General features: G+C 55.5%; 1 protein-coding gene across 40 annotated transcripts in view; it reads left to right on the top strand.

Annotated features, from left to right (window-relative positions):
- Nucleotides 1-27135, top strand: part of RAP1GAP (RAP1 GTPase activating protein) — a 70887-nt gene that overhangs the window by 22871 nt on the left and 20881 nt on the right. For 20 of the 40 annotated variants that reach the window (XR_014807227.1, XR_002345434.2, XR_002345431.2 and 17 more), the window contains 5 exons: nt 17132-17225; nt 24075-24110; nt 25086-25133; nt 26382-26420; nt 26895-27080. Coding sequence is in view for 19 of the 40 variants with exons in the window: in XM_021097693.2 (XP_020953352.1) it covers nt 17132-17225; nt 24075-24110; nt 25086-25133; nt 26382-26420; nt 26895-27080 (403 nt within the window). In the remaining 21 variants the exon portion in view is untranslated. Of the gene's footprint in view, nt 1-17131; nt 17226-19008; nt 19088-21438; nt 21676-24074; nt 24111-25085; nt 25134-26381; nt 26421-26894; nt 27081-27135 lie in introns of those variants that run through there. The other 20 variants (XR_014807231.1, XR_014807224.1, XR_014807218.1 and 17 more) reach the window with 2 other exon arrangements.

Here is a 27135-nt window from a genome sequence, read left to right as displayed (position 1 = left end):
CGGCCCCTGCCCTCAGGTGGCTCCTCTCTATAATCACTGGGCTGGAAGCCCCGGGGGCATATGTCCTGCTACAGGAAGCAAGAGGCTGGCCTCATTAGTGGTTCTGAAATGCCAGGCGGGCACAGCCTGCTGGGCCTTCTCATCAATTATGTAGTTGGTGGGCAGGCCCCCAGTGGGCAGCTCGCAGAGCACAGGATGGGGGAGCTAGCTGCTGCTGCCTGAGCCCACACCTGCCACCCTCCCCTGGGCCAGGATCCCCCAAGGTGAATGCCAGGGCAGCTCCCGCCTCATCCCCCTGCCCTAGCCTGGGTGAGGGGGTTCCACTGGGGACAGGGGCAGGGATGCTGGGGCCCAGGTGATTAGCCTACCTGTCCCAGCAGCTACTTCTGAGGGAGGCTGGGACCTTGACTGAGCTGCGAGTCATCTGGGATGAGGGTGGGCAGAGTCAGGCTGAAATAGAGGCTTAGGTGAACAGGCCCCTGATTGCACAGAGCCTTAGAGGGATGGGGTTGTGGTCATTTATTTATCATTCATTCATTCAGTGGTTCCATCCACTGAGCACCTACTGTATGCCAGACAGTTCAAGGGACTGCAGATCCAGTGGAAAATGAGACAAGCCCAGTCCCTCTCTTCAGAGGGCTTGATTTGACCTCTTTGAGCCTCAGTTTCCTCATGTGTAAATAGAAAGTAGGGAAGACAGTCCAAAAATAGACCCAAAAAAATGTGATGGTTATGCTGAATTTTAAAGCAAGGGTAGATGCTAACAAGAGCTGATCCTTACCTGGAGCTTACCCAGCATGCTGGGCTGTGTTCCAAAGCCCTTTCCATAGATTGATGGACTGAATCCTCACAACAACCCAACAAAGCAGGTACTATTATCATTCCTGGTTTTAGGGCTGAGGAAACAGCATGCAGAGGCCAGGTAACCTGTTCAAGGTCTTGGCAAGGCTGAGATTTGAACCCAAACACCTGGGCTCTGGTTCGCACATCACCCTGTACTTTGAGGCCAGAGGATGATGGAGGGGTGTCATGAAGGCCTTTCTGGGGAGGTGGCTTTCGAACCCAACCCTGACGAAAGAGAAGAGCCACTTGAGAAAACAGCAGATGCCAAGGCCCTGAGGCAGGGATGTGTTTGGCATGTCCTCAGAACAGGGAGGAGGCATGCGTGGCTGGAGGGATGTGGGAGAGTGAGCTCAGGGGCGGGTTTGGAAAGGGGAAGGGCCGGCCTGGGGGTCTTGCAGGCAGGGTAGGAGTTTGGGTACGATACCAGTGACTGACAGGCAGAGTCACAGAGTCCAGACTCTAGGCTTTGTGAAATGTTAGAGACTTTGGGCCTCCTGGAATCTTTGGAGATGGAGAGATGTGTGAGGCACCCTCCTAGGGCCTCCCACTCAACACGGAGCTCTCCTTTGGTTCAGAACCCTTTTGACTATTGGAAGAAGACCCCCTGGGACAATTGTACCTTTATTTTCAGTGGCTTCACAGACCTCTTGAAACCCATCATCCCTGGTTGAGACCTTCAGGACCCCTTGGCAGCTCCTTGACTCTCCATTCGATGCTCACTCCTAGTGATGGGAGGCTCACTACCTCTGAAGTAGCCCATTCCTTTACTGGGCAGCTCAGATGAATATCAGAATTCTTCCTTACTTAGAATCAGCTGCCCAAGCCTAGATGCACCCTCCGGTCTCCCACCTCCAATGGTGGCCCTTTAATGAGACAAAGGGATTATGTATATGCCCAGGTCTGCTCTTCCTGAATAGTCACTCATCCGAGCCCTCCCTCCTTTTCATCCTCTGCTTAGCTCAGCTTGCACAGGCCTTGGAGTCCCTTTAGTTGTCCCTCTCTGTCTTCCCATGGGGGCGAGGCAATGTCCCCTTTTGGGGAAGGCCACTTTCTGGGCCAGGGGGAAATCCTAGGAGAGACTCCAGACCAGAGAGACCCCCCCACCCCCATTCCAGGAAAGAGCCTCCCAACCTAAGGAGAAAAGAGAAGATCTCCAGATGGGTTCCGGTCCCAAGACTGCCTCTCTTTTTCTGTGTGATCTTGGGAAATGAATCCCCATCTTTGGGCAGTTCCCCCCCACCCCCCACCCCCACCCCTGGTGCCTGCCTTTGGCACAAGCAAGAGGCAGAGATGGTCCTTGGGGGATCTTGAAGCTCTAAGGTTCCCAGTCTGTTTGGCCCTGCTTGGCCCTGCACCCCACGCTACTCAGGCTGAGGTCCCTTGTTTGGAAAGAGGTGGGTTCTGTTTTCAGGCAGAGCTGAGTTCAGATACCAGCTTCACTTGCGGTGTGGCCTGGCCCAAGCTGCTCTGCCTCTCTGAACCTCAGCTTGTTCATTACAATAAGAACCAGACTGCTTTTTCCCCCACAGGGGACTTAGAATGAAGTAAGCTCATTGTGTGCACTCTGTGGCTGATTTCCCTCTCTCAGAGCATTTGCATTTTGAGAGAAAAGACTCATTAAACCAAAGAGAGACTCATTAAAATTTTAGTGCTAGAATTTTAGGCCCTGTGGAGGTGGCTTATTTGAGGAGAAGTGATTAAGGAAGGGACCTTTCTAACATCCCCAAATCCCATAAAGGCTTTCCTCGGCTCAGGGTCTCTCCCAAGACAGTCATTCATTCGTTTAGCAAATTAATTCAACAAATACTTAATGTGAGAAAGCCCTCTAAGGGCCAACCGAACTATGCAGTGCTGGACAATGGGGATCTGGTGGAAAAGGCCACTCCCCTCCCCCACCCATCAAGTTCAAGGGCAGCGGGAGGAATGAGGAAGGAGACAGTTCTAATGGGGGTACTAAGTGTTGATCGGGCAGATGTGGGGAGTTCTGAGAGCTCAGAGAAGGATTTCTCCCCTGTACCTGGGAATCCGGGTAGGATTCCTGGAAGAGGTAACCCAGAAGCTGAAACTCAAAGGACACGCTGAAGAGGGTCAAGTGGCAGTTTGTCTGCACACCTGTGGTGGAGGAGGAGGAGCCTGTGCCAGGAGAATGTTCCAAGAAGAGGAGGTGGCAGATCAGCCATGTGGAGGGAAAAAGCATTTGGTGGCCTTGTGCTGGGCACAGGGCAGAACTAGACCTGGCAGCAGACAATGGGAGAAGCAGCCACTGGTCATATTCTTGAATCCCTGTTAGGACTTCCTGTGGGTGCCCTGGCGGGTCTGAACCCCCCAGCCACCATAGGGCAGAGGCCTGCTGGGTGGCCCATCACCCACGGCCTTCCCTCCCCTCTGCAGGAACTGCCCTGTGTGGTGCTGTCAGCCCGGGGCTGGGTCCAGTGTAGGATAACTTCTTCCAGTCTTATAAAATAAAGGCAATAAAAGTACCTACGCCTAAGATTGTTGTGGGGATTAAATGAGATAATGTGACCAAGGTCTAAAACCAGGGTCTGGCACAATTGTAGTCACTGCCGTGTCGTCCCTACAAGCTGGGCCCTGCACTGGGGGTGGAATGGCTTAGTATGTGGACCCTGCCCTCTGGAAGCTCACCACCTGCTGAAAGGTGAGACCTGCCCATGAGCATGCTTTCCGCGGTGGGCATTGACCTTGACACTGACCCTGAGAATGCTTGACACTGGCTTTGCAGCCAGCCATGTCTGCACTGAGTCCTGGCTGGATGCCCCTGGCCAGTGCCTCCCTGACTGAGCCATGGTTTCTTCCTTTGTGCAGCGGGGTCATTAGTTGTCCCCACCTCAGGGTGAATGGGAGGAGTGAGAAGGGGCTTTTTTTTTTTTTCCCCCCTGCACCTGTGGCATGTGGAAGTTTCTGGGCCATGGCTCAAACCTGTGCTACAACAGTGACCCGGACCCCTGCAGTGACAACACCAGATCCTTAACCCACCATGCCACAAGGGAGCTCCTAGGAGGTACTTTTAAAGGGTTGGCCCAGCCTAACAGCACAGTTCATTCAGATGGAGAAACAGCACTCTCATGCTCTGAGGCTCATTTTCCCATCCGTGAAATGGGAAGGTTAGCTCCTAAACAGTCTGACATGCTGGGGTTCTAGTGGAGTCAGATAGGCCCTAATACCGACCTGGTTTGACTGTTTGCTGTGTGACCTTGGGCTAGAGACTTAACCTCTCTGAACTTCAGTTTCCACACCTGTGAACAGGGACAATATTCACCTCACAGGATTCTTTCAGGGATCCCATTAGCCATTTGTTCATTCAACAAATACTTAGCAACCCTGCCATGCTGTTATATAACATTTAAGAATTGGGGATACAGCAGTGACCCTGACAGACGAGGTGTCTGGCCTCATATAAGTTACCTTCCAGTGCAGGAGACAGATGCAAAGTGAGCTGACAGACACATAAGGTGATTTCAGAAGGGGGGTGGTAGTGAATGACATAGTGGGTGGGGAGGGGCCCCGCCCTTGCTAAGGGTATCAGGGAGGGCCTCTCAAGGCCTGAGTGGGAAGGAGGTGGAAGGCGGCTGAGCACGCAGCAGTGTTGGAGGCCCATCTTCTCTCAGATCAAGAACTGCTGCTCATGAGGCAGATCCGGGGAAGGGGCTAGGCATGGTGGGCAGGCATGCAAGACCAGGCTTGGGCTGGGCCTCCGATGAGACCGCAGGTGCAGGCAGAGGCGGGGCCTCTGAGCCCTCAGGGGTGGAACCCACTGCAGGGCACAGGCAGACCCCCCTGCCCAGAAGTATTCTGGGGTCTGGGCCGGACTCTTTTAGGCAGGGTTTGAGGGAGGGGAGCAAAGGAACTTAGGCCTGCTTTCTCTCTCACCCCGGCCAACCTGGGCCTGAGCCCCGGTCACAGAAGGCCCCGTCGTTCCCAGTTGTGGGCTGCCCACGGGCCAGAGGTTCTCTGAGGTGCTTCCTAAACACACGCACGATTTCCCTACTCACAGTCATAGACTGGACGCCCGTCTGGGCAGCTCTGTCGTGAACACAGGCCTGTATACACATTCACGCGTGAGCCAGGTGAATGAACTAGGTGTCGACTGCGGGCCAGGCCCCCAAACAGATCTAGTCCTCAACAGAGGAAGCCCCGTTTCCAGTGTCAGAGACTGATAGTGACCTGACAGTCACACCAGGGCAAGTGCAAACCAAATGGACAGACAGACAGCCCTCTGGGAAAGCCAGTCAGAGTCAGGGCGGGGGGGTGGGGGGGTGCAGCCTGACCCAGCCTGGGGAGGGGACTCCAGAAAGACTGAATCAGAGCATGCCACACGAAGTGTGATGGGGGCAGGCGGGGGAGGGTGGGACCGGTGGAGGGACAGGTGGAACAGTGCGTGCGGAGGCCTGGAGCTGGGGCAGATGCTCGGGGCCCCGTGGGCCACGTGAGGCAGTTGTCTCCATCCTGCACACAGTGGGAAGCCATGGGCGGTGGGCGGGGGGGCTCTTAGGCAGGTGGATGACGGGATAGATACAAACATGCTCGCCTCCGAACCCACGCACACCCCAGACACGACCGCTTTCTCTCCTGCCCACGTTTCATGTTCTTGCCAGGCCTCCCACCCACATCCTCACCCACGAGTTGCACACACCCTCTCACCCCTGCTGGGGGGGGGGAGCCCACTGCAGGAAGCTCGTGCTGACTCCCAGCTCAAGTGTCATTTGTTCCACCTGCCTGCCGAATTTGTGGGGCAGGGCCCTCTGAGGCAGTCAGGATCGACCTCTGCACACACCGCGTTTGCACAGACATGTACAGCCCCCTCCTACACGTGCCGGGGCCCTCTAGCTTCAGGAGTACTTTCACAGGCGATATCTCATCGAATTCTCCCAGCAGCCCTGCATGGGGAATTAGCAACACCTTTTTACAGCTGAGGCAGTTGAGGCTCAGAGAGGTCAAGCGACGTGTCCCAGGCCACACAGCTGGAGATTGACTGCATCCAGATTTGGACTCGGATCCATTCCATCTGATCTCTGGATCTGTCCACTGGTCCACACAGACTCGGCACACACAGCTGTGCTCTCTTCCTCTCCAGGCTCTCCCTGAGAAGGTGGCAAGTGACCTTCAACACCAAATTCTTGCTGAAACACGTTGATCAAATTGGAAAGTGATTGAGAGCCCCAGTGTGTGCCCACCTGCCTGGTGACCCTGAGGTCTTGGGGGGTGGTTCCAGGGGTGGGGCTGGGCATCTGTCAGCCTGCCTGCCTGGGGCAGCTCGGGGCAGGGACCTGAAGCCAGGAGCAGAGGCTTCATTTGCATTGCTAAGGAGATGGACAGCCTTGTCCTGCACAGGCTGACCCCAGCTGGCCTGGCTCCCAGGACCTGACAGCTGAGGTCCCAGGGTATAGCCTGTGCCCTGCAGCCTGAGTGGCTTCTCTCCTGCCTTCTCTCCTCCCTGCCCCTCAGAGCAGGGTACCTAGTGTGTGTGGGTGGAGGGGGAGAGCTGGGCTTCAGGCTCAGCCAGAACAAGGGTACAGCCCAGCTCACTCCCTCCTGCCCAGGGGACCTTGGCCGTGATGTTTTCCCTCCCTCGGTGTCACTTGGAATAGGAGTAACCAAAACCTCCTTCTCAAGTTGACTGAGGAAAATAAAGGAGTCGGGCATCTCAGACAGCTGACTCATAGGGCTCCGTTTTTTTCATCTTTCATGTTTTTCTCTGATTATAAAAATAATAAGTGCTTATTGTAAAAATCCCAACAAAGCCAGGAAATATATCCTGTAGAAGGCAGAAAATCCTGGTGGTCCTGTTTTCCAGAGATAACCCATGTGAACTTTTACGTGTCATTTAAAATTTTGACAAGTGAGATTTTCGTTGTGCTTTTTTCACTCAACAGTATGCCTCAAATCCTCCCTTCCTTCAGGACTAGAGACCCGCTTTTCTTTCCTGCATGGTATTCCATGGTTTGTACGTGCCTTGTTGTATTTAACCAGCTTCCAGATTTCAGCCAAGGCGAACCCTGCCGCAGTGAATGGCTTCTGTTCCTATATTTTTGTGCTTTTTGTAAGCATTTCTGAAGGATAAATGCCTAGAGGTAGAGTTGCCGGGCCAAAGAGTGTGCACATTTTCAGTCTCTAACAGGAATGGCAAACAGACCGCTAGAGAAATACCAGCAATCCATGTGCCTCTGGAAGACCCGGGGAAGTCCATTTCCTCAAAATAATGGGAATTCCTCTGCTGCCTCTGCCTTTGACCACAGACCTTAGGGTCAAGAGGAATCAATTTCACATGTGGGAGGTGCTGGGCAGGTCATACTCCCCTTACTCCTCCTATTCCCATACTTTGGAATCTCTCTCCTTCCTCCTTGCTTGCCTTTGCTTGACGGGGAGCTCACTACCTTACACGGCTCTATTCGATACATTGTTTCTTGGGTTAGACTCTAGCCTACCTTCTCACAACTTATACCAAGCAGCCCTGCCTCAGACCTTGGCAGCCTTCGGAGGAAGGAAAAAGGGAAGAAAGGAAGAGAGAAGGGAGAGGCCAGGTTTTGATGAATGTTTACACACTTTACATGTATGAACTCCTTTTTTTTTTTTTTTTTTTTTGGTCTTTTTGTCTATTCTGGGGCCTCACTGTGGCATAGGAGGTTCCCAGGCTAGGGGTCCAATCGGAGCTACAGCCACCAGCCTACGCCAGAGCCACAGCAACGCTGGATCCGAGCCGTGTCTGCAACCTATACCACAGCTCACGGCAACGCCGGATCGTTAACCCACTGAGCAAGGGCAGGGACTGAACCCGCAACCTCATGGTTCCTAGTCGGATTCGTTAACCACTGCGCCACGACGGGAACTCCTCTTTCTTTCTTTCTTTTTCATGTATGAACTCCTTTAGTCCTCATGACAACCCTTGGAGGCAGACACTGCTATTATCTCTGCATATTATAGATGAAGAAACGGAGGCTCAGAGAGGTTAGGTAACTTGCCCAAGTCCCACAGCAGTTAAGTGGCCAAGCCGGGATATGAACTTAGGCAATGTGGCTCCACGACCCACACCTCTGATGTTATGCTGCCTCTCTGGCCAGAGGCCTATAATCTATTTTTTTTTAATTTATTTATTTTTTTTTATTTTCCCCCTGTACAGCAAGGGGGTCAGGTTATCCTTACATGTATACATTACAATTACAGTTTTTCCCCCACCCTTTCTTCTGTTGCAACATGAGTATCTAGACCTATAATCTATTGAACACCTACTGTCTACTCAGCTCTAGGCTAGATTGTACCTATGATATCTAATGTAGTCTATACTACAACTTGCCAAGTAGGTGTTACTGTCCCATTTTGCAGATGAGGAAACTGAGGCTCAGAGAAGTGAAGTAACTTGGGAGTCTAAGGCCCTCTCCCCAGCCCCTGCTGGGCTGAGGGGTCCCTCCAGGGTTCCAGTTTCAACCAGTCTTCGGTGGACTCAGCTCCCAGTTTCTCATCCTCCTGTTAGCCCTCCTGTGGAATGTCAGAGCCTTAGGATCATCTAGTCTGGCCCAGCGTCTAGTGCAAAATGCTTGGTGACTTCATCCTGTACACATGGCGACTTGGGGGCAGAGCCACAGCTTCTTCTTTTCTCTTTGGTTAGGAGATGGTGACCTTGTCCCTCTCCGCGCGGGTTTCACCTTGGCCTGGCCGGGACTTCTGCCCACCAGTGGCCTGGAGCCCCTGGGGCTGCAAACCCACTGGCTAGGAGGGAGAGGGATGGATTTAACAAGGGCTCAGCCTGGAGGGTTTAGTGTTTGAGCAGTGAGGCCATGGGGCACCAGGCACAGCTAGAGAACAGTCCCGGCCGTGTCATTGGGCTTTGCTATGAGGTGGAGGAGGCCTGGATCACCCTGCTCTGATGCCAGCACCCAACACCATTGTCTGGCTCAGAGTGGGTGTCAGGATGTGTGTCCTGAATGAGTGACTCAGCCTAGGAATGAAGGGCACATGGGAGGATGGGTGGGCGATGGAGTGAGTGAGCAAAGGAATGCCTGGGGTTCAGAAGGGAGACCCCCTGGGCTGCAGAGGCTGGGAGAGGACAATAAGGTGAAGGAGGAGGGGATGTGGGTGGCTGGAAGGCTGCACTTGGGCCTCAGACCCAGCCACTGGGTGCGGGGAAGGCTCCCTGCGCCTGGGCTCCAGCTGATGGGTAAGCTGTCCTCTGTCCAGGGGGACAAGGAGCAGAGCAGCTGGGTTTGGGCTGCAGGTGTGATACTTGGGCAGATCGTCACCTCTGTCCCCCGTTCTCTTTTTCTTCCATGTGGAATGGAGGTAACACTACTGTTACCGGCCTTTGGTTCCTTGTGAGGCTGTTCAGAGTGTCTAGGGCAAAGGAAGCTTGTAAACTGTGAAGTGCCAGGCCTGATCTGCAGATGTTGTTGTTACCCAGCAGGAAGAGGCCCCGTGGCTAGGTCATCTCAGTGTCACTCCTCCTCCTTCTCCTGGTGCGGGGAGGAGCCAGTCCCCTAGGGAGGTGGAGGGTCAGGCTTAGGCCACTGCAGGCCTTGGGCCACCTGGGCAGGGGAGGCACTGGCGGGCAGCTGGTAGATGGGAGGCCCAGTTCCCAGGTGCTGTGCCCCCAGGTGGGGGCCAGTCCCATGACCTCCTCCCGGGGCTGCCAACCTGTTGTTTGCTCAGGAGGCTGCTGCCTGGCGCAGCTCCGGGATCCGGGTGTCTAGGCGCTCTGCCAGCACAGGGTGAGGGTGCCCCCCCGCCATGATACACCTTCCCGCTCACCTCTGCCCCTCCTGGAGCCTGAGGTTCTCTCCTCCTGCCTCCGGGGACCCTGCCAGCTCTGCCACTGGGCAGCTGCAAGACGCTGGCCCATTGCTGAGCCTCTGCTTCCTTATCTCTGAAATGGTGTGAAGATAACAGCAGCCCTCAATCCAGGTTGTCGTAAGGGTTACGGGACATGGCAGCGCTTGGCTCTCCCCCCTACCCTGAGTCCCTCCCCCCACCTTCTCTCCCTACCCCCCCATCCCAGCCGCCAACATGCCCCCCTGCGTACTGGCCAAGGTCAAAGGTGCCTGCAGAAAGTAGAGTCAGGAGCAGCCACGCCTGTGTCCCCCCCACCCCTGCTCCCGCCAGCCCTCCCCATGGGCCTCCGGAGGAGTGGGCCAGGCTCCCCAGGCCTAGCTTCAGAAATTCACTTACCGGCTGCCCCTGGCCACCTTCCCTGGCACCTTGGCAAGGCCAAGGGCAAGCAGCTCTGGATAGTTGAGCTCCGGAGACAATGGGCCTCTGTGGCCCCTGGGGGAGGGGGCAGTTCCAGGGTGTCCTCTAGTCTCTGGTTTCAGGAGATTAGAGGCCACTCAGACCTGACACCACAGCTGGGAGACACAGGCATTCTCCCAAGCCCCATCCAGAGGACCACTCTCAGGGGCGTGAGGGTCCACCGGAGCAGCCCTCCGCCTGCTTCTCACTCTGAGGTCTGCGCCCACTCCCCATCCCCCAGGTTGGTAAAACCAGCTGGCTTCATGGAGACCAGGGAGACTCAAGTGACCCTGACCTCTGGCGACCAGAGCTGGGCTGGCCTGGACCCCTTAGGCCCCTGTCCTGGGTTAGCCCCTGCCAGATCCTTCTCAGCCCTGTGTTCATCAGCTGGCCGAGCTCCTCTTCTGCCCTCCCAACCTCCTATGTCTGGTTTCCCAACTTGTGGGCGTGCTGTTCGGCACCTGCCCAGCCCCCCTGCTCTCCGTCACAGGCCCCTGCCTAGGTGGTCATATGTCACCTGCTCTGGGCCACCAGAGTTTCACCTGTTTCAGCTGAATTCTAAATCTTGAGTGGTTTACTGGGCAGAAAAGAAGGAAAGGGCACTCCTGGCAGAGAGGAAAGCCTGTGCAGAGGCTCCGCAGCATGAAACAGCGTGGCTTGTTTGGAAAGCAGCCTGCAGCCCAGCCAGCTTAGGACAGGAAGTGGGTGTGTGTGTGGGGGATGAGGCTGGGGGAGTCAGCAGGGGCCAGATCCCCCTGGGGGCCTCCATCCAGGGCAGCTGTCTCTGGATGGCCAAAGGGCCAAGACCCACTCTTAGGATCGCCCAGCCACCGCTCTGGTGCCTGAAAGAGTGGGGTTATCCAGCAGAGTGGCTAATAATGATAATAATAATAATAATAATAATAATAATAATAACAATAGCAAACACTGCTGCAGCACTGACTCTGCTTCCTGGTTCACAGCAGCCTTAGGAGGTAGGTACATTATCGTCTCATTTTGCAGGTGAGAGAAAAAGAGGCCCCTCCCACCAACTCTCCAGCTAGTTAACAGGTGGGAAGCCCCCCAGGTAGGCATCTGGTCACCTGTCTTCCGTCTTCCCTATCTCTCCAATCACGCCTGGGTCTGACCTGAAGTTTTGCAGAGTGGGGATCCCGGCTGAGAAGTTCTCCCAGCCGCTTGGCGGCTTCCTGGACCAGTGGTGGCCTGGGTTCTAGTCCCCCATCTGCTTCCGCCTTGGTGGTTGATTTCAAGGTGGTCGTTTAACCTCCCTGAGCCTCAGTTTACCCTTCTGGGAATGGGGAATCCTAGTGACTGCCTTATCTCCTGCTCCAGTTCCGGTGAGACTCCCAGGAGGGAACAGATAAAGAGGGCTTTTGAGAAGTACAAAGAGCTGTACTCACGACAGTGCAATTATTATTGTTACCTCGATGTGGAGATAAGGGAGGAGAGGAGGTACGGTGACAGTTGCCAAGAAACCCGGGAGCTGTCAGCAGTGGCTTCCGCCCTGGCCCATCCCACTCAGGAGCTGAGCCACTGGGCCCCTCCCCCCACACCCCGCCGCACCGGTTCCCTGGGAGAGATGGGTGCTCTGAAAGGAAGGGGAGCTAGGGTCAGCTCGTTGGTGGCTGTGCACCTGCAGGGCCTCAAGGTGACCCTGGAATGTGCCTGGTCTGGACTCCAGGTTGGCTCTGGCTTTCTGTGTGACCTTGAGCAGGTCACCTCCTTTCTGGCTGCCGCCTATTCCTGTGTCCAGGTGTCCTGTACCTATAGGCAGGTGTCCAGGCCAGACAGGGTAGGATTAGAGCTGTACCTAGGGTGGCAGCAGGAGCCAGGGGCTGCGATGGGGAGGCCATAGGGGGCTGGGTGACAAAACTGAGGGCCTCGGGTGAGAACAGCTGTAATGTGTGTAGTAGAAGAACCCTGGGCAGAAGTGAAACCTGGCAGTGCCTTATCCCTGATGTGACCTTGGGCTTGTCACTTAACCTCTCTGAGCCTCAGTTTTCTTATCTGGAAAAAAAAGTTGATAATAGCCCAACCCCACAAAGCTGCTGTAGTGAACGAATGAGGCAATGCCTATGCAAACTATAGAGTGCTATGCAGATATGACCTCAGTCCTGGCCAGGGGAAAGGAAAAATGGGGAGAGTTCCCCATGTCCCAGTGAGCTCCAGACACCTCCCAGCTGCTACATGTGCAGGAAGAAGGCAAAGGATTTTTTTTTAGGGCCGCACCTGCGACATATGGAGGGTTCCAAGCTAGGGGTCTAATTGGAGCTACAGCTGCTGGCCTACGTCACAGCCACAGCAATTCAGGGTCTGAGCTGCGTCTGCCAGCCGACACCACAGCTCACAACAATGCCGGATCCTTAACCCACTGAGCGAGGCCAGGGATCGAAGCCGCAACCTCATGGTTCCTAGTTGGATTCGTTTCCGCTGCGCCAGGACGGGAACTCTGAAGGCAAAGCATTTTAAGCTGAGCCAGGCCACAGGGTCAGGAAGGTTTTCAGAGAAGTGGGGAAGGGGTAGAGACTTGGGGGGCCCATGTGAACCAAATGATGGAGACCAGGAGGAGAAAGGGGTGGGATAGGAGAGAAAGAGGAGGGACAAGAGATTCAAGACAAGGAGGAAAATGACCAGTAGGGGGAGGTCTGCAGAGACCAGAGGCAGAGGGGAATGAAGGGTGGACTAGGAAGGTGGGGAAAGGGCAGGGGCATGGTCAGGAAGGCCGCAAGGAGGAGGAGGCATCAGAGGAGGCTAGAAGGGTAGGGAGGGAGGCAGGAGGCTGAGTTTATTCACTTCTTCAAAAGTATTTATTGAGCAACTACTATATACTAAGAGATGGTAGAGAGTAGCCTTAGGGCAGCATCTAGATCTAATGGTCAGGGGTTCAAATCCTCTGTATTTCACTTGTAGGCAGTGTGACCTTAGACACATGGCTTAAGCTCTGTCTTAGTTACCTCCTCTGAAAGATAAGGACCTTTTTAAATAATGATTTTTATTTTTTCCATTATAGCTGGTTTACAGTGTTCTGTCAATTTTCTATTGTACAGCAAGGTGAACCAGTCACACATACATATATATATTCCTCTTTCTCACATTGTCATGTTTCATCACACATAACTAGATATAGTTCCCAGCGCTATACAGCAGGATCTCATTGCTTATCCATTCCAAAGGCAATAGTTTGCATCTATTAACCCCAAATTCCCAGCCATCCCACTCTCTCCCCCTCCCCCTTGGCAACCACGAGTCTGCTCTCCATAGCCATGATTTTCTTCTCTGTGGAAAGGTTCATTTGTGCTGTATATTAGATTCCAGATATAAGTGATATCACATGGCATTTATCTTTCTCTTTCTGACAGTTCACTTAGTATGAGAGTCTCTAGTTCCATCCATGTTGCTGCAAATGCCATTATTTTGTTTCGTTTTTGTTTTCAGGGCTGCACCTGTGGCAAGTGGAGGTCCCCAGGCTAGGGGTCTAATTAGAGCTATGGCTGCCAGCCTACGCCAGAGCCACAGCAATGCCAGATCTGAACCGAGTCTGGGACCTACATACACCACAGCTCACAGCTGGATCCTTAACCCACTGAGCAAGGTCAGGGATTGAACCCGCAACCTCATGGTTCCTAGTTGGATTCATTTCCACTGTGCCACGACGGGAACTCCTATTTTATTCTTTTTCATGGCTGAGTAGTATTCCATTGTGTATGTATATACCACATCTTCTTAATCCAATCATCTGTCTATGGTCATTGAGGTTGTTTCCATGTCTTGACTATTGTGAATAGTGTTGTGATGAACATGCAGGTGCATGTGTCTTTGAAAGATGAGGAGTAAGTGAGGTCATACAAGAGAAGCAGTCCGAGCTGGGTCTGCACGCAGTATGTCCTGCATCAGCATTGGCTGCCACTGCTGCTGTTACTATCATTATTACCTCACTGATGTGACGTGCTGCATCCACATTGGTTGCCCAGGCTGTGAAGTTCAGATCTTTGGCTCCTTAGTGACAAACCTGGGTTCATGTGCCTGCCGTGTCTCATTAACTGTGTAACCTTGGGCAAGGAAATGTACCTTTCTGAGCCTCCGCTTCCTCATGTGTAAAGCAGGTTGTTTTTGAGAACCTGCCTCATTGGGGAGCTCTGAAGATTTTGAAAAATCCTGGAAGGGACAGGAAGGCTGAGGCTTTTGTGATTAGTGTCCTTCTGTCCCTGCAGGGCTGGGGTGGATGGGGGCAGGCCGGGCAGAGCCTCCACTTTGCAGCTCCATCCTCATCCTGGAGCTGCTCCCTTTCCCTGCCCCTTCAGGCCTCAGCAATGACCTTTCAGGTGGAGGAGTTGCCTGGCCCAGCCAGGAACCAGAAAGCTGAGGGCCTCGGGGCAGGGTTCTGACAGAAGCCAGAGCCCCCTTGTCTTGAGCGACCTACCAAGCCCTGGGCCATTGTGAGCAGTCCCAAGTGACATGGGCACCTGGACCCGGGGAAACTGAAGTGGGTTCTGAGAAGAGCGTGCTAGGGAGCTGCTGCCAGGCTGATCTGCAGTGGCCATGGGCTGAGCCTTGGGGCATGAGAGGGATGGACAGAAGGACAGCACCCAAACAGCTCAATCACGGGCAAAAACACCATTCAGTAGCCAGGGCCACCAAGACAGTGGTCCCCACCATCAAAGGGACCCAGCTTCATGCAGGTTTCAATTCCTAAACTTCCTGGCCCCTGGATAGCCTCTGACCTTCCTCCCACTGGCCCTGGCCTTGCGTAGTCAAGGGCGTGGGCTTTAAATTCTGGCCCTGTCACCCACTTGGTAGGGGAAGTGGCTTCACTGCTCTGAGCTTTAGTTTCTTCATCTCTAAAAATGGGGATACGGAGTTCCCATCATGGCTCAGTGGTTAACAAATCCGCCTAGGAACCATGGGGTTGCGGGTTCGATCCCTGGCCTTCCTCAGTGGGTTGAGGATCTGGCATTGCCATGAGCTATGGTGTGGGTCACAGATGCAGCTTGGATCCTGCGTTGCTGTGGCCCTGGTGTAGGCTGGCGGCTACAGTTCTGCTTGGACCCCTGGCCTGGGAATCTCCATAGGCCGCAAGCACAGCCCTAGAAAAGACGAAAAGACCGAAAATAAATAAATAAAATAAATAAATAAATAATTTTAAAATGGGGATAAATAGTGCCAACCTCCCGGCACTGTAGTGAGGGTGTAATGTGCCTGACACAGATCCAGGCACATGCTGGGTCTCACGAGTCCCCATGGCAACCTCAGTGGAATTGGCCTGGACCATTTCTACAGGCCTCTGTCCACTCCGCCTTCCCAAGTCTCTCCCCCATCGCACCGTGTAACCTACAGGAACCTGTGCGTGGGCCGTTCCCTTGCTCACAGAGCTCCAAGGCCTTCCTGTAGCCATTCGTTCATGCATTCACCCATCCATCTAACAAATACTTAATGACACCCTCAGGTAGGGAACCAGAGTTTACCGTGAATGGATGAGTACCAAAGAATTCATTGAGTGAGTTCTTTCCGGGTGCCCAGGCTCTAGGACAAATTTTTTTGGGAAACCCAGGCTGAGAGGGGTGTGTCACTGTTGTAAGGTCACACAGTGGGTACGTGCCTGGGAATATCTCCCTGACACAGGCCTACAAGTGCCACTGCCACCGTATCTATCCTCTGGGTCAAGCACTGCCCAGGCAGGGCCCTCTTTTAAGATGCTAGCCCCCAACTCCCCACCCCGGGAGGTGGAGGCATCCAGTGCCTGCAGCTGCACTACGGACACTTCCTCTGCCTTGTTTCTCCCTGAGGAGCTGGGCCCAGGGGAGCCAGCGACAGGGCTCAGCACTTCCTCGGGGTCTCTCTTTCCTGTGCCAGGTTCCCACAGGCCCTTCCCCTCTTGGGGTGTGGCCGTCCCAGCTCCGCCAGACTCAAGCAGGCCTGGGCCAAATGACTCACCCTCTCAGGCCCAGCTTTGGGTGCAGACACGTCAGGGTGGCCCTAGGCAGTGGGTGGGAGCCAGGCCTGCTTGCCCGGCCCTGGGCAACCTGGGTCCCAGGAACCACCAGGCACTTCCTCTTCCTGACCCCAGAAGTGGCCTCCTCGGCAGGCTTTCTAGGGTAACAGGAGCTGACTTCACACTCACCAGACCTGCTTCCTTTCCTCAGGGAGGGGCATGGGTGTGGCCAAGAGTCTGGGCTGGGAGTCACTCAGGCCTCACTCAGATGCGGGCTCTGCCATTGACCAGCTGTGTGACCTTTGCATGCCTCTGAGTCCTCGTCTGTAAAGTGGGAATACCAGCGCAGTGATGAGTCTGTGACCTCAGGCCTAGAAAGAGGGGCTTGGCACAGGGCCTGGCCCATAGTTGGCCCAATGAGTGTCAGTTATTGTTATTGTCATTAATAATAGCAGCAGCCCAGGTGGCCTCTTAGCCTTAGGGCTGTTGTCTCCCTAAAGGCTCCAAGAGGGGTGTATGGAGGCTGGGGTACCTTGCTTAATCCACATGTCGGGGCTCAGCTCTTTACTTGTGTATTTTTTTGGTCTTTTTTTAGGGCCCCCCCTGTGGCATATAGACATTCCCAGTCTAGAGATTGAATCGGAGCTATAGCTGTCAGGCTACACCACAGCTCACAGCAATGCCAGATCTTTAACCCACTGAGCGAGGCCAAGGATCGAACCCACGTCCTCATGGATACTAGTTGGGTTTATTACCGCTGAGCCATGACGGGAACTCCCAGGGCTCAGCCCTTTATAGCAGCCCTCACTGCCCCCTGCCGTAGTCTGCCCATCTTCAGAATAGGCTGTGGGCATCCTCTTGTCAGGAGTATGCATTAGGGAGGCCTGATGGAGAGCTTGGAGAGGGACCCTGTCCACTTCTCTGATCTCTGGGGAAGGACAGCCTGTTTGGCAGCCCTGCTGATGAAGCCCCCTTTCCCACCTCCTGGGGAACCCAGGATCCCCTCCTCCATGAAATCTGTCCCCCTCTAACATTCCCCAACTCTGAGAGTGAATCTGCCTCCCAGAGTTCACAAATCTTCCAACTTGGGGCCCTCCCTGACCTCAGACTCTTTTTCTCTTCCAGGAGGAGTGATGGGCAGAACCAGCGCTTCCCTCAGGCACTAGACCTGCCACGAGTGGACTTTGTTCCCTCCCATACTGCTTCACCCCACCCTAAGGTAAGTGCCCGCCTGCCTCCCCACAGCCCCAGGTCTGGAGACACCCCAGAGCCAAGAGATAACGTGAGAATGACTACTGTGCAGAGGGAAAACCCTCAGGTAGATGCAGCTTAGGGTTTGGTACCACCAAAAGGGGTACCACCCTTCACCCCGGATGGGCCTGGGACAGTCTCAGAGGGTGAACCAGGGTCCGTAGCACTGTTGGAGGCGGGGGCAAAGCAGCTGGGAATAAACTGGCCAAACAGCTCTTCATGCTTATCTTCAATATCAACACCACCATCAGTTTCCTCATCTGTGAAGCTCAGTTCACAGGGCTGTTGTGAGAATTAAGTGAATACATGCTGATAAAACAATACCTGGCGCAGAGAAAGAGCCCCTATAAATGAGGCTATTCTTGTTGTTATCATCAAAATCAAATGTTTGTCCATAACCCGACTGTGTCAACTTTGTGCTGGGCACTGAGGTGCCAGTAATCAATCTGACACAGACCCTGCCCTCAAGGAGCCATATAGTCTGGTTAGGACATAAATAACTAATCAACGTATACGGTGTCAAACACCAGTAGTAACCACTAGCATTTGCTGAGATTTACTATGTGCCAGGTCGGTACTGAATGCTTTCCACACCGTATCTCCTTTCGTCCTCAAACTGTAAGCACAATATACTTATATTTGTGCTTTTACTAGTCCCATTTTGCAGATGAGAAAATCGAGGCTCAGAGAGGTTACGTTACTTGCTCAAAGACACCCAGGTAGAAGGTGATGGGGCTAGGACCAGAACTCTGACCAGAGTGCCCGGTCTGGTGTCTTCTCTAAAGCAGAGGGTGATAAACTCTCACTTTTACTGTTTCTAAAACACGTCCATAGATATCATGTCTCTTGTCCCTTCATCAGACGTGGGTTTGATCCCTGGCCTGGTTCAGTGGTTCAGGACCTGAAGTTGCTGCAAGGTGTGGCAGCGTAGGTTACAGATCCAGGGTTGGTGCGGCTGTGGCATAGGCCAGCAGCTGCAGCTCCAGTTCCACCCCTAGCCCAGGTACTTCCATATGCTGCAGTTGTGGCCCTAAACAAACAAGCAAACAATCCCAAAGAATCAAACAAAAAACCAACACACTTTGGGTAGTAGGCCTTCTCCAGATGAGGATCCAGATGCTCAGAGAGGTGAAGTGGTTTTCCCAAGGTCGCAGAGGTAGGATCTGCCAAGCTCCTCTCCCATTGCTCTGACCTGGAGCAGGGGCCATGTCCCTCTGCGAGGCTGGGAGGGCCCGTGGCCAAGGAATGGGATCCTTTAGCAGAATCACTACTTCCGAGGGAGTCCCAAACGCAGGTCCCCATATGGGGGTTCTTGAGATCCTCTCCTGCTGTCGGTGCCTGGGCAATAGCCAAGTCTGGGTCACATGGATCCCGGGACTTGGCAGGACGGAGGTGACTCCATGGCAGCTGGGTTTAGGACTGAGGCTCCCGGTCCCTCTCCCCCTAAGCACCTGGGAGGAGGCCTAGGTTCACATACCTTCCCTGGGCCTCAGGGTTCCCGTCAGAAAAATGAGGGTTAGAATAGCCCATCATTCTGAGTCCTGCCGGCTCACACAGCCTGGTACTGGCTTTCTCAGCTTAGCTCTGAGCTGCCTTCCCTCAGGCCTCCTGGCCTCTGCCCAGTTTGGCTAAAAGCCTCTGCTTGTGCCAGTATGGCCCAGACGGCTACAGCTCCAAACTGCCCCACCCCACAGCCTCCCCACCTCCCACCTCAGAATCAAGACACAGTCTGCATCATTCTCCTTTGACAGGTAAGGAAACCAGGACCCAGAGAGACTGAGGGATCTGTCCGGCTCCCCAGCAAACCAGTGCTGGGCTGAGGGGTGCCAGGTCTGTGAGCCCTTCTCTATCCTCCTCCTCGAGATTTGTGCACATGCCTAATGTTGATGGTGAAGCCAGTCCGAGGGGGCAAGGGACCTCTCTGTGCAATGGGCAGATCCCAGCCCCTCTCCGGGCCTCAGTTTCTCATCTCTAATACGGAGGTGACAATTCCTTCTCTACCCACCTTATCAGCTTGCAATTGGGTGACTCTGAAAGTAACTTTGGAAAGTTGAAATTAGGAAGCTGAATTATTATCAGCATCATTATGTCCCCAGGACAAGACACCCAGAAAGGACATCCCCCCTCTTTGGGAAGCCACATTTGTATAGACACTGAGCTATCCGAGACCCTCCTACCCTTCCCTTCTGGGATTTAGAAATCTGCACACATCTACATACACGGCTTAACCACACATACATGCATGGGTACCTTCACGTGTCTGCACACGTGTCTCCATTCAGAGACGTGCACATGGACACATGCATGTGTAGACAGATACACATACCCACAATGTCTATGCACGCACAGCCACATCTGGTTTCAGAGTCACCCCCTCCACACACACGACTGCATGCACACATGTGCACACCCTCCAGTGCTGGCACGCAGACATCTCCGGTGATGCGAGGAGGTCTTGCCTCCTCCCAGTGTGGGAATGAATGTTTCTCTGGCTGCATTTTGATGGGTGCCCGGAAGCGCTCAGGCCTGGAAGTGCCTGCATGAATCAATATTTGCTGCTGTTAATTATTAAAAACAAAGCTACACCGTGTCTGGAACACACATCTCCTGAGTTCCCACTGGCTTCCTGGGCTCCAATCTGATCCAGGGCCAGGTCTGGGGGAAAGGAAGGTGCAGAGCCTTCCTTCCAGGAGCCCTTGGCCCTGGAGATGGGCAGCGGTGGTTAGGTGCCAGCAGCTCCTTCAGGAAGCTGGAGAGGGGTTGGGTTCTGAGTTGGTGGGCAGCCCTGCCCCACAGGGTCCAAAGCAGCTGATGTTGACTTGGCCACAGCTCAGGAAGCAACTGCTGCTTCCCAGCATCTGTCTGGGGAGGGGGTGCCGAGGCCCTGCCCCCAAGTGTACAGTGGCAGACATAATGCAGCGTCAGCTGGAAGGGGCTGTGGAGGCCTTATATATTACAGAGGGGGTGGCAGGGACTCACTCAGATCAACTCAGCAAGCTGTAGCAAGGCCAGAACTAAAACCCCCATTTTTTTTTTTTTTGCTTTCTAGGACTGCTCCCACACCATATGGAGGTTCCCAGGCTAGGGGTCTAATCAGAGCTACAGCTGCTGGCCTATGCCACGGCCACAGCAACGCAGGATCTGAGCCGGGTCTGCCACCTACACCACAGCTCAGCTCACGGCAACACAGGATCCTTAACCCACTGAGCGAGGCCAGGGATTGAACCCACAACCTCATAAACCCACATATTTTGAAGTCTTCTCCTTGCATGGGCGCCTTGGCAGACACTGTTCCCTCCCTCTCCCAGGATCTGCATGGGGTATGGGCCTGGGGCCTGGGGAGGGGAGGGTACAGGCCAGCCACTGTCAAGCATTAGGGGGTGTGTGACGGTAAAGAGGAGGGAGAGGAGAGAACTCCCAGCCTACCCCTGGATTCCTGGTTCTGCCTTTTCCTAGCTTTAAGATCTTGAGCATGATTTTATCTCTTGGGATCAGTAATCTTTTCCTTTTCTTTTTTTCATTTTTAGGGCCACACCGGTGGCATATGTAAGTTCCCAGGCTAGGGGTCGAATCGGAGATGTAGCTACTGGCATACACCACAGCCACAGCAACCTGGGATCTGAGCCGCATCTGCGACCTACATCATAGCTCATGGCAACGCAGGATCCTTAACCCACTGAGCCAGGCCAGGGATGAACCTGCATCCTCATGGGTACTAGTCAGTTTCGTTTCCGCTGAGCCACGATGGGAACTCCAGGGATCAGTTTTCTCTTCTGTAAAATGGGGATGACACTCATACCTCCTGAGTTGTGAGGAGAGGATGAGATTTGCAAAAGGTCCAACATTAAGGAGATGCTCAAGAAAAGCCCTCTGTCTCCCCTCAACTTCCTCCCGGGCTTCACAGCCCAGCCCAAGAAGCCCGTCCAGGACGCCCTCAGGCTGGGTACCCAGAGATTGGGAAGACAGAAGAGACGGGATAAGGACGCCTTGGAGAACTAGCGGGGTGGAGGTCCAAAGAGCCCGCGCGCCGAGAAGCGCCCAGCGCCCTAGCAAGAGCGCGCAGGCGCAGTGTCCGGGACCGCACCAGGGGCGGGGCCTCCTGTGTCCCCGCCCCGGATCTGCGAAGCCCCGCCCCGGTCCCCCGCGCCGCCGGTACCTGGCGCCCCGCCCCCTGAGGGCCCGGCCGCCGGGCGAGCCCAGCGCAGGCAGCGCGCCGCCGGAGCCCGAGCCGGGAACGCGGAGCTCGGCGCTGCGGGGCCCGGGCCAGGGCTCGTGCGGGCCGGAGGCGGCCGGGCCAGCTGAAGCGCCTCCGGGGTGGGGGCCGGGGCCGGGCCGGGCCCAGGATGGCGCAGCCGCGGCCCCTGGCTCCCCCCGGCCGTCCACGGAGGGGATCGCTGCCCGCTGGGACTGGTTGGCAGGTGAGGACCAGGGCAAAGGCGGCCTGGCCGAGGGGCTCTGCAGGAGAGGGGTCAGCCCAACTTCCTCGGAACCCGGCAGGCTCTGCCCCAGCCAGGGCGGGTGTGCGAGGCTCAGTCATGGAGGGTGTGTTAGCTTCTGAGCTGACACCCCGCCACCGCAGCCACGGGGCACACCCCTGCCCTGGGGTCCCTAGCCTTGGGCTCTTTGTGCGGCTGCCTATGGAACAGAGTGCCTATGGTAGCACTGTGGCTCTGGGCTACATGGGCACTGTGTGTGTGTGTTTCTATGTTCGTGTGTGTATGTTCATGTATGTGTTCATGTGTGTGTTCGTGTGTGTGTGTGTGTGTGTGTGTGTGTGTGTGTACTAGCCTCAGGACCACTTCATCCACCCTCTTCCCCCTTTAGGAGGGGTCTGAATGTCACAGCATAACTTTGCTTGGTGCCCTGGGACACTTTGCTCACAGCCTTCCATGTGTCAGAGCGTCTGAGGCACTAGTGAGGCTTTATCTGTGGGTGTCACTTGTTGCTGTGTGTGCTCTGGGTACCATGTGTCAGTGTTTATGTGGTTGTGACTCCCAGTGCATTGTTCCTGGCCATGTTAGGTCACCCTGAGTGGGGTACTCTAGGGGACATCAGTGCACTCGTGTCACTCATGCTGAGATTGTGCTGGACCGAGGTTGTGTGGTTAACCCAGGCACAGATGCCGATGTTGCTGTGGTCCAAGGTGTTGGGCTGCCTGTGGGATTGTCTCTTCCAAGCTTAGAGGTTTGGGTGTGGCCATAGGGGATCGTGGGTCAGCATCTCCTGCATTTTACGGAGTAGATTTTGCCTCTGTGGGCAGGCCTCACAGTGGGCACATGGGGTGTCTGTGTCTCGTGATCTTTAACAGAGCTCTGTGCCCGTGTGCGTGCATGCGCATGCATGTGCTTGTGTGTCTGTGTGTGGTTTGGTGCCCCTCATCCTTGGTGATTAACCACTCCCAGAATTGCTGCATGCTTTTTCTTTTTCTCTTTCTCAAAACTCGTTTCGTGTCATAGGATCAAGTCTGTCACGTCTGTTACCCATGGTGTGTGGCTCTGATGGAAAAGGACTTGTGCGTGGGATTGGGGCTCTGGCTCAGTTCCCATGAACATACCTGCCTGTATCTGCGAGCAAATGTTATTGGCGCACCGATGTGAGAGTGGTTTTGTGGTGTTAGTGTGACTTTGTGTGCAATTACCAGTGTAATTGCGCAGATCTGCATAGGGGTGGGTTTGCATTCATGTGTCTGGCTTTTGCAGGACATGGACCTGTGTTTGTGTGAGTGAGAGTGCTGTTGTGTAACGTAGGACGCTAACATGTGAGCTTGTATGTTAGCATATTGCTCTGAGTGTAAGAACTGGTGTGCACAGATCTGGTAGGTTTCTGTGTGTTTGCTTTCTTTGGTACAGTGAGACGGTGTTTAAATATTGGTGTGCAGGCCTGTGTGTGTTTGAGCAAGAGAAAGAGAGAAAGGAGGGGGGAGCATGTGTTTCCTGGTGCACAACCCCATAGCACATGTGCGTGTGAGCTCAGGCGGTGCCCCCACTGGACAGCAGGATCGACTGAATTGAGGCCTTGGAAGTGCTGGGGGAGGGGCGAGCTCCTAGAGACTCTGGGGCTTCCCAGGCCCAGCCCCCAGCCCAGCCAGCCGGCAAGGATGCCGCCTTCCAGGAAGGCTCGTAGGGAGTTGGCGCTGGAGAGGCTGAAGCTGCCAAGCACAGCTGGCAGATGCCCGGATTAACCCTGCATGTGCCCTGGCCAGCCTCAGGAGAGGCTGGCTGGAGTGGGAGGGGGGAGGAGGGTGTGTGTGGCCTCACACACAGGTGTTGGGCCAAAGGGGCATCCCAGCATTCCCTCCCCCATCCTGCCCCCCAGCCCACAGCACCTGGGGTGGGGGAGGGTGAGACCCTCCTTCCAGGAGAGGTGGGTGCAACCGCAGACTCTCCTCAGGAGCCCAGTGGGCTCATCTCTAGAGCTTGGACCTGGGGCTCTTCTGAGGGATCCATGGACCAATCCTGGCAATGCCAACCTTGCAGTGACATGGGGGAGATGTGTCTTGCCCCAAGGGTCATGGCCCTCTTTGTCTGAGACAGCGGCCTCCTCCTTTGGGGAGGGGGACTGGGTGGGGTGGGCTGCCTGGGGAGGGCAAGTGGCTCTGGGCAGACTTCACTTGGCAGTTGGTCAAACTTTGCTGGTCAGTGGCACAGATCCCCGTCCTACGATGTCCCTTCCACTTCCTCTTGCTGCTCTGACAGGTCCACGGGACTTGGTCAGAGTTGGGGGCCCAGGAGGGTGTGGGCAGGTGGAGACTCCTCAGGGACTTGGCAGGCTCAGCTGGGCTACGCTGGGCTGACCTGTCTCCCTGTCTCTCTTGCAGAACACAGATCTGTTTGAGATGATTGAAAAGATGCAGGTGAGGTGGGCTCTGGGAGCCACAGAGGGGGCTGGGCCGGGGTGGGGGGCTTGCTGCATCTCTAGCCCTGCCTCTCTAAGGATGGGCCAGGAGCCCTCGTGCCAGGAGGAGATGGTGGCAGGGCATTGTCCAGAGCCCGCTGCCTGGGGGTCAGAAGGGAGGATGGGGACTGGTGGTGCCCAGGGCCCAGGCCCACTTGCATCTCCCCAGCTCTCATCCCCGTTCAGTTCACCCCCACCTACATGCACCATCTCCCATCTCCCAAGAGGCGCACCGCCTCCTTCCCCCCCACCGCCCCCCGCCTCTAGGAAGGGAGGAGGGACAGATTCCCCCGGCCCAGGGCCACCAGAGGCTGGGCTGCAGATAGGGGGAGGTACCAATGAACCAGGCACCCACCGCACCCCCGCCTGACCCCTGCCCATCCTCCACTCCAGCCCTGGTCTTCCAGGCCCTCGTCTCTTTCTGCTGGGGTAGGTGTTGGGAGGTGGGCGGGGGACTTGAACAAACCTCAGGAGTTTGCCCCACATCAGTTCACCCTGCAGACCCTCTCTCCTGCCCCCTTCCTGTTTCTCTGCTTCTCTTAGTCTTTCTGTCTCCACCCCTTCCCCTCCTTCTCTCTTTCTCCCCCTCTCTCTCCCCATCTCTCCCTCTCCCTCTCACTCTCAACAACACATATCTGTGTAGATGCAATGGCCTCCCTCCGCAGTTCACACGCGCGCACACACACACACAAGCATGCACACCACCCCTGCCCCTACTCCCAGCGGCGACCAGAGCCCCCAGCCCTCCCTGCTGCTGCTGCCAGCCTCCCTCAGCCCAGGTTACCTCCAAGAGGGCCATCCCTGCAGAGGCCCGGGTATCCCAGCCGGCCAGCACCCTGTCCTGGGAGCACCCGCATATCACCATCCGCCTGGAAGGCAGCCTGGTGGTGGGCCCAGGAGGGGTGTAATGGGATGTGCTCCCTTCTCTTTGCAGGGAAGCAGGATGGATGAACAACGATGCTCCTTCCCACCACCCCTCAAAGTAGGTCTGAATCCACCCACGCCACCCTTCTGGGGGCTGTCAGCTTCCTGAGCAGCAGCACTCTCCAAAGAGCTTGGGGATGGAGGGGGAGGGGGAGGCAGACCCCCTCTCTAGGGGTGGGGCCTGGGCCTGGGAAGCATTGTCTCAGCTGCCTAGCCAAGCAGCCAGCCCAGAAGAACCTGGCACCCTTTACTCACTTTGAGGCAGGTGCTGGGGCCAAGGGTATACCCAGCCCCTGCCCTCGAGGAGTCTGAGATGTGGAGAACCCCCCCCTTGCTTAGCCCTGAGCCCCTCATTCCAGGCCCTCCCCACCCCACCTCCACCACTGTAAACTCACCCTGCCACTCGAGGCTCCCCCACCCCAGATTGAAGCCCTATCCCTCAAAACAGCCTGCTGTAAAATGTTTCCCTTGAAACCAGTTATGATCAGCAGTTGCAGGAAGACTCAAACCCAGGTCCCAGAAGGCTTATGCTCCCCCCTCCATGGGGGTCCTGCCTAGAAAGGCTGAGGGGGAGGGGGACAGAGGGGAAGATCGGGAGGGGTAGCCTGCTGGCCTTTCACGAAGAGACTCAGCGGGCTGGGGACCGAAGGAGGTGTGAGGAGACTCTCCAGACCCAGGATTTTCTGGGTGGGAGCTGCCTGGCCCCTCCAGATAGGCATACGGTCCTATGGTTGGTGACTGGGACCCTAGCGGGCCTAGGAGAATGGGCCCAGGGCTGGAGGGTTGACGGCCAAATGGGGTTCATGAGCACAAGGCTGATGCTTTGTCCAGAATAGGGGTTCTTTAAGTGTGGTCCTCAGACCACCACCAGCAGCAGCATCACCTGGGGGCTTGTTGGCATGTAAATTCTTGGGCTCCACCCAGACCCACAGCATCAGAAACTCTGGGCCCCAGGGGTGGGGGGGGTGTGCCGAGCAATCTGTGTTTCATGAGCCCTCTAGGCCATGCTGATGCACTGAGAACCACCGGTCCAGAGGTTTCTTCTGAGGGTGCGGGAAGTGAGCCTCCTTTTTTCCAGGCAGAAGGAGACCCAGAAGGGGCTGCCAGCACTCAGTGAGCTAAGCCTGCCTGAGCCCCTGCCTTGTGTGGTCATCTGCCATGGGGAGATGAGGATGCAACCCCCTCTGCGCCCCCCAAGCCCCAGCCCAGGGCTGCTGGCTGAACAACAGCCTTCTGGGGTGGGGGCTGGAAGTAAAGGGAGCAGACCCCAGCCCAGCTGGGCCCCTGCCCTGCTTGTGTTTTGCAGACAGAGGAGGACTACATTCCCTACCCGAGCGTCCACGAGGTAACCACCAGTGGGACCCCGCTGACCCCATCTCCATCCCTAGCCCGGGAGGCACTCAGTCAGGCAGCGGACACCCGGCTCCTTCTCCCTGCCCAGAGCCTGACCGCAAGCCTTGCTGTGGGCACTGGAGACTCAGTTTACGGGCCCAAGACTTCAGAGCCCACCTGAACCCTTAGGTGTCAGCCAAACATGTCAGCCTCTCAGTGAAGATCATGCTCCCAGTTCTACCTGTCCCCACACCCCCATCCTTTGAGACTGGGACCTGGGGCTCCGTGTGTCTGGGTCTGTGCCTTTAGTGAAACGAAAAGGGCTGGGGCCAGTACCATGGAGGGGTGGATGTGAGCCCTGGGACTCATAGGTTCTGGGCTGTCCTGAGTACTCCTTAGCCCAGGCTCTGTGTCTAAATCTGGGGGTTGTCCCTGGGACCCCCAGTGGGGTACAGTGTGGGTGGCTCTTAGCTGAGTTCTCTTTCAGGTCCTGGGGCGAGAAGGGCCCTTCCCCCTCATCCTCCTGCCCCAGTTTGGGGGCTACTGGATTGAAGGTACCAATCACGAAATCACCAGCATCCCAGAGACAGAGCCGCTGCAGTCGCCCACGACCAAGGTGAAGCTGGAGTGCAACCCCACAGCCCGCATCTACCGAAAGCACTTTCTCGGCAAGGTGAGTGGCCCACTGGCATCAGGGGCTGGGTTGGGCAGGGAGTAAGTCCCAGCCA

The sequence above is a fragment of the Sus scrofa genome, chromosome 6 (genome assembly GCF_054392235.1).
Source record: "Sus scrofa isolate SSC_HxYL_T2T_F1_AM1 chromosome 6, Sscrofa_HxYL_maternal_Yorkshire_Landrace_v2.0, whole genome shotgun sequence".
NCBI classification, from domain to species: domain Eukaryota; kingdom Metazoa; phylum Chordata; class Mammalia; order Artiodactyla; family Suidae; genus Sus; species Sus scrofa.
The sequence above is the reverse complement of the archived record's forward strand: the minus strand, read 5'-3'. Positions and strand labels throughout refer to the sequence as shown.